At 36.1% G+C, this 13,478-nt stretch overlaps 1 protein-coding gene across 2 annotated transcripts in view; it reads right to left on the bottom strand.

Moving 5' to 3' along the window:
- The window catches only part of LOC132268193 (DNA (cytosine-5)-methyltransferase CMT2-like), a 69,714-nt gene that overhangs the window by 31,239 nt on the left and 24,997 nt on the right, over positions 1 to 13,478 (bottom strand). The window contains exons 2-9 of one of the 2 annotated variants that reach the window (XM_059768980.1): positions 11,021 to 11,055; positions 10,422 to 10,524; positions 7,467 to 7,574; positions 7,273 to 7,392; positions 6,968 to 7,061; positions 5,596 to 5,801; positions 5,438 to 5,503; positions 5,103 to 5,348 (exon numbers count right to left, since the gene is read on the bottom strand). In XM_059768980.1, coding sequence (XP_059624963.1) covers positions 5,103 to 5,348; positions 5,438 to 5,503; positions 5,596 to 5,801; positions 6,968 to 7,061; positions 7,273 to 7,392; positions 7,467 to 7,574; positions 10,422 to 10,524; positions 11,021 to 11,055 — 978 coding nt within the window. The remainder of the gene's footprint in view (positions 1 to 5,102; positions 5,349 to 5,437; positions 5,504 to 5,595; positions 5,802 to 6,967; positions 7,062 to 7,272; positions 7,393 to 7,466; positions 7,575 to 10,421; positions 10,525 to 11,020; positions 11,056 to 13,478) is intronic. The other variant, XM_059768981.1, reaches the window with a different exon arrangement.

Raw genomic sequence — 13,478 nt, 5'->3', positions numbered from 1 at the left:
TTTTCTGATTTTGAAAACCTTCTGTGGAATTTTTGAGGACTCGAGGGTATGAATTTGTAAATTTCTCAGTGCATGCATTTAGTGTACACAGGAGCATCCCCCATGCATTCCAACAATGCTTGGAAAGAAAAGTTTGTTGATGAAGTCAATAAAAGATACAAGATGGTTATGATAAAATGAAGAAAAAAAAGCTTTTCCTATCATAGAAAAGTTGATACGAGAGTATTCTGTTTTAAATCATTAAAAAAATGAAAGAAATGAAAAAATAAAGTCTTTCCTTTTTCTTTTTCTTTTTCTTATTTTCAGCTCCTAGGGTGGTCTACCCATTTCTTGTTCATGTAATACAAGTGGGAGTGACTTGAGAACCTTGCTTTCAGCTAAGGTGAAGTTTTGTAATTTTGGTAAATTTTGTGGGTAATCAGAGAAAGTTGTGATAATTTTTGAAAAGTTCACGTCGATAGATTTTATGGCACTCGACCTTGCCTTTTGTTGAATTTTAATCCTAACAATAATTTTGAGAAAATTAAACTAAAGTATTATATATTTTTTTCTTAGTTGGTTCTCACACTCACATGCCTCTACTGAGGCTTGACCCTTGACCTCCCTTTGGGAAGTAAGGGTCTGAGGCCACTGGCCCGTTGGTAACTAAAGTATTATGTATCAAGTTAGTATTTGTCATACTGCGGATGTGATGACCCAAATTTCCACAATCCGGTGCGTTAGCGAGTAACTCGAAAACCCGACCCGATATCGAATCCAAAACGCGGAAACGGTAATAAACGAAGAGATTGCTAGAGACAACTACCATCTCAAGGACAACAAGAGAACCCCAAATGGAGTTGAAAACTCCACCCGAATACAATGCGGAAGCGAAGAATAAAGGAATCAAAATCATTTCCTAAAACGGAAGCAAAAGGGTAAAATATTCATTAAAATGAAAGCCTAGGGTAAAAAGATCATTTCGTGACAAATATAGCGGATGGGGTGTGTACCATTGGATAGCTAACAAAAAATTTATAAATTTAGACTCAAGAATGACCTCAATCGGATTTAAAATGAAGAAAATATGGTCGTTTGAAAGAAGGGGGTCAAAGTGCAAATACCAAACCATCTAACCGGTGAGATGACTCATCTAACCGGTGAGATGACTCATCTAACCGGTGAGATGACTCATCTAACCGGTTAGATGGATCATCTAACCGATCAGATGAGTGAGCCCAGAATACAGCAATCTGCCGAAGACCATCTAACCCGTTAGATGGCTCATCTAACCGATCAGATGACCTCATCAAACCGGTTAGATGGCCCATCAAATAAGTGAAGAAGAGGAAAATGAATACTACGAAGCCTGTGTATCCGGTTAGATAGTCCCATCTAACCGATTAGATGAGCCTAAAGCAAAAATAGCCTGCTAAAGAACTCAAATGCAATGGACCTCAACTAGATGAATCCCCAAGCATGCCCAATGTCCCAAACATGATAAAAATGTCCAAACTAAATGCCTAAGCATGGCAAGGACAATTCTGAACCAAAATGAGTGAAACCATACATTAAGTGTGCAATTAAATGTATATATACATTGAAGATAAAATGGCCTTAAGGCCTCAAATTACGTTTCTTCCCAAGAATCAAATATGCTCATACACTATAAATGAAACAACATCATTTCAAGTATATACATGAACTCGAATACAAGATCCGAGATAGCTCCAAGATGAAAGGTTTTAAAGATGGAATGAACTTCATCTTTGGTCTTCATAAGATAAAGCCAATTATAACGACTAAAGTCATCAACAAACAAAAAGTAGCAAAAACCGAGTAACGAAGTAGTAGATTCAGGATCCCACAAATTAGAATGAACAAGTCATAAAGGAGTTGTACTCTCATTAATACTAGTAGGATAAGAAACACGACATTGTTTGGCAAGAACACATGTTTCACAATTTAACTCAAAAGATTCAACAGAAGCAAATTGGGGAAGCACATGCTTCAATACATGAATTGGTAAATGTCAGAGTCTATTATGCCATCGCATCAATCTTTATTGACATTGTTATCCCTAACACTAGACTGATTTGCAACATAATAAAAAGTGGGCTTTGAGTTCAGCAAATACAGGACATTGTCCCCAAGTCCACTCCTAATCGTCTTCCTCGTGCCAAGTCCTGGGAAAAAGGTTACCCCACAATTCAAGCCATTTCTAATGTGACTGCTACCTAATTTGATTCTTGTCCCACTTCAATGACAAAAAGAATGTTATTTGTAAACTTTGGGACATGAAGAAGAGATGATAAGGTAAGATTAGGAGAGGCAAAAACAATAACCTCCCCTGTAATGGAGGAGAATGTGTCACCAGCCACTCTAACGTTATCCCTACCCGAACATAAACTGTACGAAGAGAAATCAAATGCCATACCAATCATGTGATCACTGGCTCCTAATCAATGATCCAAGGTTGTCCACTAGATAATGTAGAAACATGATGTGCCGAATGCTAAGAAGCATGGACACGGATACTACACGACACGGACACAGCGACACAGCAAATCCAAAAAAATTAGGACACAGACACAGCGAATAGTATATATATATATATATGTGTGTGTGTGTGTGTGTGTGTGTGTGATGTAGTACTTTAAAAATTACTGAGTGTTACTATTTTTCATCAACCTCACAATGAAAAAAAAAAAAACACAAATCATAACTCTTAACTAATAAACTATAAGAGAACAATGTTGCATAGTTATAAAACCAAATAAAAAACAAGACATTAGAATAATAACTAGAATCATTTAATCATCATTGCAACTTTACTCCAAATACAAAAGCATAGACAGAAAGGACTATTAACATTCGTGACTGTTTAACATTCAGGACTTTACTGTTAGCACTTAACATTCACAAAAACCTAAAGGCTAGTCCCCAAAAAAGATACAAAAACAAGTCAGAGTACTATCATCTATTCCCATCCATCATTTGACCTAGGACTTTTACCATTTACAATACCAAAAAGGTAGTACAAAACAAAAAACAGAACATATCAGCATTAAAAATTAAAAAAAAAAAATTCCAGACACGTGTGTCCGCGGAGTGTCCAAGCTGTCTCCGAAAATTAAAAATAAAAATAAAAATATTCCAAACACGTTTTTTTGGTGTGTCCGACACGTGTCGGGGCGTGTCCAACACGCGTTGGACACGGATTCTTCGCACATTTTGGCATGTTCATGCTTCCTAGGCTAAATGAGAGGTACCTATCTAATCAAAGTTAAAGGTGGAAGTGGAGGCATTTAGAGCTAGCAGATGTTGAAGAGCATTAATTTCAACCCCAGACAAAGAGCTAGGTGGCCCTAAGAAGGCATTACCGGTAGAAGCAGTCTCATGCGCTGCAACATGTGTTGTAGATGACCCCCTAAATGGAGCAGGCAATGGCCTAGCTTCTCATGAACAGGGTAGAAGCTGGAGTACAACAACCGTGTAAATTCTAGCATATTTCCTAAGTGTGGCATATACACCCACAGTGGTCACACCTCAACTTTCTCTTATCATCCTCCTTTCCTCCTTTTAGAGGGTTGGGTTTGTTCCATTGTTGTGTAGCAAGAGCAAACCTTTCACAGTGGTACTTCTGACTTTGGCTTAGTGCATAGAGGCGCAGACATAGCCTTCATTCTACTCTCCTCAGGATATACGAGAACACCTTTGTAACAAAAGTAAGGGTTGGATACCCTGCCTAACACTTTTACCCTGGCATAATTACATTTCGGACGCAGACCACCCAAGAACTCATATATTCGATTCCTTTTTACCATAGCCCGAAATGCTTTAACATTAGTTGCACACGCAAGTATGTGGGCTTAGTAATGATCAACTCTTCCCATTTACCACGCAGAATGTGGTAATATGTACTAAGAGTTTGGTCTTCCTCCTTGAATCTTGAAATCTCTTGTTGAAGCTTATACAGTTTTGCAAAATTACCAACCGAGGAATATGTCTCTTTCAGAGCATCACATAGCTCTTTAGCTATATTCACAAACAAAAACCCCTGGTTGATGTGTGGCTGCACTAACTACAACAAACACATCATAACTAGTGCATTATTTGCACTCCGCTCTTTGAATTCAGGATCGCTCTTGGGGGGATCCGTGACAGTCCCTTCCACATGGTTGATCATCCTACGACCAGTGATATGCATATGAGCAGTTTGAGCTCACTCCATATAGTTCGTCTCATCCAGCCTAACAGTCGTAATTCAAAGGCCTGGATGGTGATCATTACTACCTCACAACACTGTACACACTGAAGACGACCTAGGTTCTTTTGAAGTCACCTCTGAACTAGACATTCTATCAAACAATTTATGGGTATGCACTCCTCAAAAACAGAACAACAAGAACCACCTTTAACACACAAACAACTACAACTAGAGAGAATACCGTCTTGTGAGATGCATAAAAAAATGGCTGCATAGTCACCACACCAATCCTAGAAAGCAACAAAGTATACCATACTAGAATACGAAGAAAAAAACCACCAAAAATAGGTTAAAAATAGTTGGATCCGCAGTACGTGTGGATATGATTAACACTACTTGCAAATAAACCTCATCTTGGAATCTCTTCAAAACCATAGGTTTACACAAACTCCCCCTAGGGTTTCAACTACACACCCTAGAGCTTTACAAACCATGCTCTGATACCATGTTGACTTTAAGAGATAATCAAAACAAGAGTAAAGTAGAAGATAAGAAGAGAGGGAAGAGGAGAAGAGAAAAAGAGAGAGAGATGGGGAAAGAGAGAAATAATGAAAGAATACTTTCATCCTTCCACCACATCTATTTATACTAAGTTTCAAAAATTACACATAAGCACCCTACATCATATAAGTAATAACAAATAAGCCCCTGACAATAAAAACTAAGTACCAACCACAACTAGCTAGAATAAGTTCTCCACGTTTCTTTTTGAAGATTGAATGAAGATTCATCTAAATCATCTTACATGTATTCAACTGTGTCAAAGTGATTTGATTGATAAGAATGACAAGTTACAAATAAAAACACTATGTCAAGCGTTTAAGTCCTCGAGAGTCATATTAGATATGCATACCTGAAATTTAAGCCCACGCTTCCCTGTTTCACTGGGATCACTATAACAAATATCAACCAAGCGTGCAACTTCGTATTCACCAGTTGGACTTTTATCAGTTTTCAAATGTATATCCTTATTAGCTGCTCTCATGGCCCTAGAATTTGGTTCATGTGTCTTTACACCATCGTTGACTACATATCGTTTGCAAAGTTTGTCCCATTCCTTCAATAGGTCAAGGAAATCCTCCGCAGATTCATTTCTAATCTGTAAACACAAGGACATCACACATTATGCCTTCATTGTCACGCCGCATTAACTTGGACAGGTTCAAACAAAAGAAAAAGAATACAAACTTCTGTGTCTGGATGATTTAACTTCAAGCTTTCACATGCTGATTTATCAATGTCAACAGCCCATTTCTATCAAAAAGGACGAAGAAATAAGGTCATATTACACATATAACACTACATAAATCCAAAAACAGATGTACCAAAAACTTATGATAATTTACCGTTGCAAGATCTACCCCAGAGAGTTTGGCACCAAGTGACAACCCAGTTGACATTCCACCACAACCAGAATAAATATCTAACAATGCTAGCTCTGATTTGTAAGGTTTACTAACTGATGTTTCCTCCAAATTAGCCTTAATACCATGTATATGAACGGCCTTCGTACAAGGAGACGGTGATACATTACAACTGTCTGCAGAATTATCTAACACCAATTTTAACACTAATGGGATCACTAAATAGGAAAACAAGATTGCAATATAAGCCAAAAAATCATAAGATAGTCCAAGCATTTAAAATAGGCGGTCAAGGTAAACAAGAAGTTATACCCAATTATGTTAGAATTAGGTTGCAAGTAAAAACTGTTTGGTAATAGTTATTAGGAAGTAACTAAAACTGACAAAATATACCGAATTACAGGATCCAATCGTGATTCAACTTAATAGGTTAACTGTAAGATCAAATAAATGATTTTTAATAACGATAACTTTGGATTATATTGAGTTATTGACAGTTTAAACATTTGTAGCAGCAGGCCAGTCAACTGTTTGAACCAATATCAAAATGTGACATGATGAATTTGAGTGGACAACAGATCACAAAGTGAAATTACAGATTGTGAAATAAATTGAATTGTAATCCATGTTCGTCCTATATTATTAACATCCAAATTCAATAAAATTTACATATCAATCATCATTATCATCATACAAAAGAATGAGGTCAACCACATGAATTTCTTTCTCCATTTCAAATTACCTCATCCTGTGTTAGTATAGGTCGGCCTCTTTATCTATTGCCTTCTATGCAAACTAATATTCTTTTTCTTACCGGTGAATCTACAGGTCCATGGTGTATATGTCAAACCACCTAAGCATGCTTTCTCTTATTTTATGACTAATTGAGACAACTACCATTTTTTCCCTCACAAGTTACAGCACCAACAATTTCTACATCTAATTGAATTTGTAATGGAATATATTTTGTCCAGTTGGGTTGATATTACCATCGTATCCACCTCTACCAGCACACTGCCATCATCATTACTTTATTGCCGTTTTAAAAAAACTGCATTTCTCCATAATCTCATCATCATTGTTGTTGTCTGCTATCACTATTTAAGAATTTGTTACAACCACAACCACCATCATGGTGTCACATTCAACTATTTCATACCCACCAACTCGCCATCATTAGGACGCAAGTTTTCAATAGTATATATAGTCTTCATTCAAATACGTATAATCATAAGATTTGAGGTCACTTTAAATACTAGAACCTTGGATGAAAGAAACTAGAAGCTGTTAGGTATATCATCAGTAAGAAAAAGAACTTGATACTATGTAAGTTACTGTCAAATAACTAGCTTACCGGTTACCATTGTACAGAATGTTGTGTAATCCACTGAGTATTTCATATCATAATAGAAATCACAGGGTGGAATAGATTTTGATTTCAAGTTTACCTGCCAAAAGCAAGCAACCTATTGATAAAGCCAATAATAGTATAATATGCATAAATCAGGATCAATTTTTTAAAATAAAAGGAAAGAGGGAGGGGGGGTGGGAGTGGGTGGGGAGGGTTCTACGTTACACTAAATAAGAAACATTAGGAAGAAGAAACAACAGTGAAACAAATTTAACATGCAAACATAAAAGCAAATACTTGAAACATACACTAGGTGCTATATGTACAATCTTGACTGTGGAAACAAGGCAATCCAATAAATTATCATTCATTAAGGTAGAATAGAATAGGCGCTTCTTGTTATGAGATGCTGCCTCTTCATTGATTACCTGAATAATACATAAAATAGGTAAGCACTAGACAATAGAAATATAAAACACCAAATAAAACTAAGCATTCTCACCGTATCTTCGGCTCTGAAGAACCACTGAACCCTAAAATAATCTTCACCTTCCAATGTTTTAAAAAATTCTAGTATCCTGCCTACAAAATTTTGTCCCCCTTCCTTGCCCTAAAAGATAATAAAAGAACCACCATAAGTTTGCACGAATATTAACATATAAAAAAAATAATTGAACATTACATCTAAATAGTTGGTGACCAGTTAAAGATAAGCATAGAAGAGACAAAGGTGACTATACCACAGCAGTTAAGCATATGAATCAAGAAACCAAGCAAAAGTACAAGAAAAAAGAAAAAAAGAAAAAGAAAACACACACACACACACACAACAAGCTTAACTCATTTCCATGACTAAAGAACACCTTATCATATGGATGGCTAGGGTTTAAATCATGTGTATCAATAATTCTTTCTAGAGTTCCTTAGCACAGAAACAGAGGTCACTGGAACTTGTTTCTTTGTGTATAATCCCAGTATCATAATTAATATTAAAATTTAAAACCATGGCATATCATTTTTAGAGTTTTCACCGTATCTGGAAAAAAAAAAAAAAAAAAAAAAAAAAAAAAAAAATTACTTTAAATCCTAGCTAATAGGGCATTTCCCAAATATGAATTGGGAAAACCAAACAAATACCATTACCAAATAATATAAGAGGAAAAAAAAAATAATGAATAAGATGACTAGAGGTCTTGATGCTTCTTTCCAAAGGAAATAATGCATCTAAACTCAGGGCCTCATTTACTTATCAAAAAAAAAAATCAGGGCCTCATTCGGCCATCTAGCCTGAAACACCTCATAGTTATTAACCTCTTGCAAGCCATTGACCGGGGGAGAACTTTTAAAAGAGATGTAGTCTTCCAAATCAATCTTGCAAAGTATGTATCATGTGATGTCCTAATAATGTTCTTTGATTAGCATTATGGATTAAGCTTTACTTAAACTAAATTTACATTTTGGACTTGGGGGTCTGGTACAACTTGTTACACACATTGAAGTTTAATTATAAAGTGATGATTTGTGGAATATAGAAATGAAGGAAGTGAAATACTGTAATATCCTGAATGTTTATTTGAAGCCTATTAATGCCTATTAGAGCTAAATTTCTTGGTTGAAATGTGCAAGTATAAGAAGTTTTGCAATTTAAAAGAAAATAATGAAATTATTTATTAGTTATCGGCTTCATAGCAGAAGGACAATCTGGGACGTTAGATTTTTGAGGCATTTTCAGGATTGGAAGTTGGAGGATGCCATTGGGTTCTTAGAGTTGCCATTGTGATGCGGAGGTGTCCCATATGATATTCCTGAGATGTGTCTTGATTTGGTTCCAAGTTGGCTCTTGCCTGAAAGTGAATGTGGGGAAGAGTGTTTTGGTGCCGGTTGGCGAGGTATCTGATATTGCTGTGTTAGCTGAAAGCCTTGGTTGTTGCATTGGGTCATTTCCTCTATTTCCTATTTGGGCTTGCCTCTTGGATCATCTTCAAGGAGGGTGGGATGTTGGGATCTTGTGGTGGAGAGGTTTCAGAGGCGATGGCGGGATGGAAAAAGCAGTACCTTTCGAAGGTGGAAGGGTCACTTTAACAAAAAGCACATTGTCAAGCCTTCCTACCTATTTCCTCTCTCTTTTCCAAATTCCCTCTTCTGGAGCGAAATTTTCTTTGTGTGTGTGTGTGTGCGTGTGTGTGTGTGTGTGTGTGTGGGGGGGGGGGGGGGGGGGGGGGTGTTTGGGCTCCAATGGGTTATGCGTAGGTCCTCCAGGTTTGATTCAGGCTTGTAGAGCATGTACAGTGAATGTTCAAGCCCGTGACTTTTGGAGGATAACGTTTGTGTGTTTGGTAGTGTTTATGGACAAGAATAAATAGGAGATCCTTTCATGGCAAGGAGAATCCTATTGGGGCGCCAAAGTTCTCTATTATTTGTTCTCTTTTTTTGCTGGGTTTTGGTGAGAAATTGTGAATCCATGGGGAAATAGTTGACTTTTTGGACTCTTTGAGAGTGTAGAGTATTTTTGGCCTTGTGTAGCTTTTATAGGATGTGTTCCCAGTTTGAACGCTTTCTAATACAATCTTACTTATTAGATTACAAGAAACATCCCAAACTCTTGATCCACGACCTATAGCTTAGATTTTGTTGATTGCAAGTGTTGGGGAATAGATCCAATTTACATAGTGTGTTTTTCGAGAATATGGAAACTGTTTATGTACAATAAAATGGAAAAAAATGAGAGAGAGTATGTTTTGCATATTCTCAGTCCAACATATTAGGGCATTAAACTATGTAAAAGCCATTATATCAGTCCATGATGGTAACACCCATCACATAATGACCATTTATGCTACATAATGGTCATTATCAAAATACTGCTCCTACTACTTTTAGTTTAGTAAGCACATCCCTCAAATGTGCGGATACCAATATTTACCAGCTTATCATCACATTCAAGGGCTATAAAACATGTCATTTGCAAGAAGAGGTATCTAGTTTTCCCCGTATTCCCATGAAAGCCCGTTGCTTCCACTAAAATCCCCATCATCAGTTCAAAGGAAAATAAGTAAAGTGATCAACCAGTCATGTTCAGGTTACGAGGATAACAATCACTGGAAACTATCAAGAAAATTACATAAACTCAACACTTTATGGCGTGTTATAAATTGCAATAGATATATAAAAAAAAAATAAAAAATTAAAAAATAAATAAAAAATTAAAAAAATTTGAGAAAAACAATTAAATGTTCTACCAAAAGTTACTCCTGATATTCATGAAGAATCACGAGAAAATAATGTTGAGAAGTATTGTATCTAAATTTTGTTAAAACAAGAGACAGCCACTCAACAAATGACATTAAATAATTACTAGAAATGCAAGAATAATGTTCAATTGAATTGCAAGAATAAGTAAAACAAATGAGCTTTACAATTTTTGACAAAAGTACTAAGGGAAGGGCATACTACTTGCCTTTACATAAGCACAATCTCCAAGTTTGAAGACACACTTTTCAATCTCAGCATGAGAGTAATGGCTGTTTACATTCAGAATCATCTCATCGTCATCATCGTCACTACATGATAAAGACAATAAATTAGAAAACAAGGAATCATGAACATAAAGCAGAATAACCAACGTTGCCTGGACTAGGTACATGTATTGGTATTGTGTCTAAATGTCAAAGCTTCCTACATCCCAAATCTTAGGTTACGTAGAGACACCATGAAATGCATCCAAAACTTGGATACGGATCCATGGACACACCTTGCACACTTAGAAACATAATATGTTACACAAAAGTGTTACGCATGAGGCTATTCTTCTTTTAAAATGTACTTGTACTAATCGAAATTAAATTACATATAGTGAAAAGGAGAGATTCCATTTATCTCAGAAGTAGACAATGCTTCTTCGCCATCACATTTAACCATTTCTTCTTCTCATTAGAGTATCCAATTGTTTGATATGGGTACTTGTGTCAAACACATATCTTATACCCATAACTATGTCAGCTCATGCAGACACAGGTGAGTTAAGGAGAATAGCAGTCTTATAGATTGATTACTTACTCAGATTTCAAGCTTTGACCCCTGTTTTGCTGGATCTGCAAAATCCAAGACAGGATAGAAAAAGTTAAATAATGAAATAATTTTTGTTTGCAAAAAATAATATTTCAAACAGATCAAAAGAGATGTATCTTGCAAAATATGTTGTTTTACAAAGTACTAACTAATTTGTTTTTCTAATTTAAAAGTGTTACTAACTAATAACCCAACCTACCCGGATGGTCTAACCAGTCAACTATTATGAACAAGTATAAATACACAACCCAGGGAAACTGACTAAGCTTTATGCCAAACCTTTAAATCATCTCGATGTTAAAACAAAGCAGTCCAATTTTTCTTTAATTCAATTTCAACATGTCCACCAACCCAGGCCAGACCAAAACATAGATATGTATATGTGTTACAACAAACACAGCAAACCCAAGAAACAATCACGAAACCCTAGCTCTCGCAATGAACACAAAGATTTACGTGGTTCGGCAAAGCCTACATCCATGGTGAAGATCCAGCGAAATAATTCACTATGCAAAAATCTAGATATTACAAATTTCAACCCCAAAACCCTAGCTCTCGCTCTCACTCTCTTTTCTGCGATTTTTAGTGTCTCTTAATCTCCAACTCCAAAACCCTAAACACCCTTTTATATCAGGCTACAAGAGAGTACTAAAAAGGGTCCACGACCCACAATCAAAAACCGAGTCAAAAGCTCAATCAACAGGCCGTCGAGTCGCAACGCGACCCGGAACCAAATTTGGGCCACAACATCACATTATGGTATATCCATACAGGTGTAATAGCAATAGACACATGTCATGTAAGAAAAATATTAATAATAATAACAATATAAAGCAACAAACAAAAAGTTTTGTGTATGAGAAAGAGAGAGAGAGAGAGAGAGAAGGAAGGAGAAAAGGGAGAAAATTTGAAAGATAGCTCAAAGACATGGGTTATCCTAACTTTCTCAACTTTTGAAAATAATGTTTTAATTTGTTAAAAATTAGAAATTTTCTATAATTGTTTCTTCACAAATATAAATTCAAGTTGTCAAATAATTTTGTTAAGCGTTAAATTAGTTGAAAATTGGTTAAATTTTGAAATGTGTTATTGTGCTGAAAAACTGAACTGAACAGTTTGGTTATAGGGCTTGAAATTATAGTACTTTTACTTGTTACTAGTACAAGACCGTGATGCATGTGATTGAAACATTTTTTTAAAAAAACTTCATAAATAAATTCACACTATTTATCTATAAGATACTAATGATTTTAAATAATGTTACAAATGAGAAACAACACACTTATTAAGACAAGATGACAAATTTATCAATCAATATAGTAATCTTTGTGAGATGGTATCCGATGTATGTAGTATGTGATTTCAAATTTTAATCAATCTAAAGGTCAAAACAATAGCATATGAAAGGAAGCAATGGATCACTACTAATGTTAGCAGAGATATGATAGCCACACTTTATGGAATGACTTACCATATTAGCAGAAATTTGATAGCCATTAATAATGGCATAGAATATGCCATAGAATATGCTGTGATTTGATTTAATTTTCTTTCTTGTAATATCAGCATCTGAAAAAATAAGACTTAGCCCAATAATGTGGAATATTTCTCTCTCTATCCTTCTGATCTCTTCTCTTCTCTACTCCGGCGTCCTCTAATTTCTTCCTCTCTTCTTTCTGGTTTCCGTTCTTCATCAAGAAGTCTTGGGGACTTGTGATATGCTCCGATCTTATCCCGATGTGGCGACTCTTCCACGCCTTAATCTCAATGGTGAGATCAAAACATAGTTGTCAAAGGCGCCGGAGGCGCGCGCCTGAGGCGCAAGGCGCCTCCAGGCGCCATCTCAGCGCCTCCAGAACCTTGAGGCGCATGGGTTGCAGAAGGCGAGCGCCTTTTATCTACAGGCGCAAGGCTAAAGGCGATACAAAGGCGCGCCTTTATTGATTTGTTTATTGACTTTATTGATTTGTTTTATTATTTTATTGTTTCTATATTATTACTTTTATAACACTTCGTTACCACATTAAAAAAAACAAAAAACGAAAGAATAAACACCAAAACAAAGTCGGAGACAGAGATCACAGAGGCGAGTGCGACGACTTGGAGTCTTGGACAGCAGTTACTCTCGGTCTCGGATCTGTCATCTGTGTCGGATCTGCTGGATCTACGCCGTCAGCGACACCGCGACTCTGCCGGTACGTTCTCTCTCTTCTTCTTCTCTTTTTCTTCTCTCCTCTTCCTTTTCTTCTTCTTCTCTCCTTCTCTTCTCGGATCTGTGATCTGTCTTAGTTTTTTTTTTTTTTTTTTTCTTTTCTTCTTCTTTTCTTCTCTCGACCGACTGTAGAGTCGAGTTTGGCAGTTTTTTTTTTATTTTATTATTCTTCTTTTTTTTCTCTATTTTTTTATTTTATTTTTTTTCTTGAGTAGCTATTAAGGTACAGAGAAG

This window comes from Cornus florida, unplaced genomic scaffold, assembly GCF_030987335.1.
Source record: "Cornus florida cultivar Cherokee Brave unplaced genomic scaffold, ASM3098733v1 CherokeeBrave_3.0.0_Hap2_Chr08, whole genome shotgun sequence".
Taxonomy (NCBI): domain Eukaryota; kingdom Viridiplantae; phylum Streptophyta; class Magnoliopsida; order Cornales; family Cornaceae; genus Cornus; species Cornus florida.
Note: the sequence above shows the minus strand (reverse complement) of the source record. Positions and strands in the feature narration are given on the sequence as shown.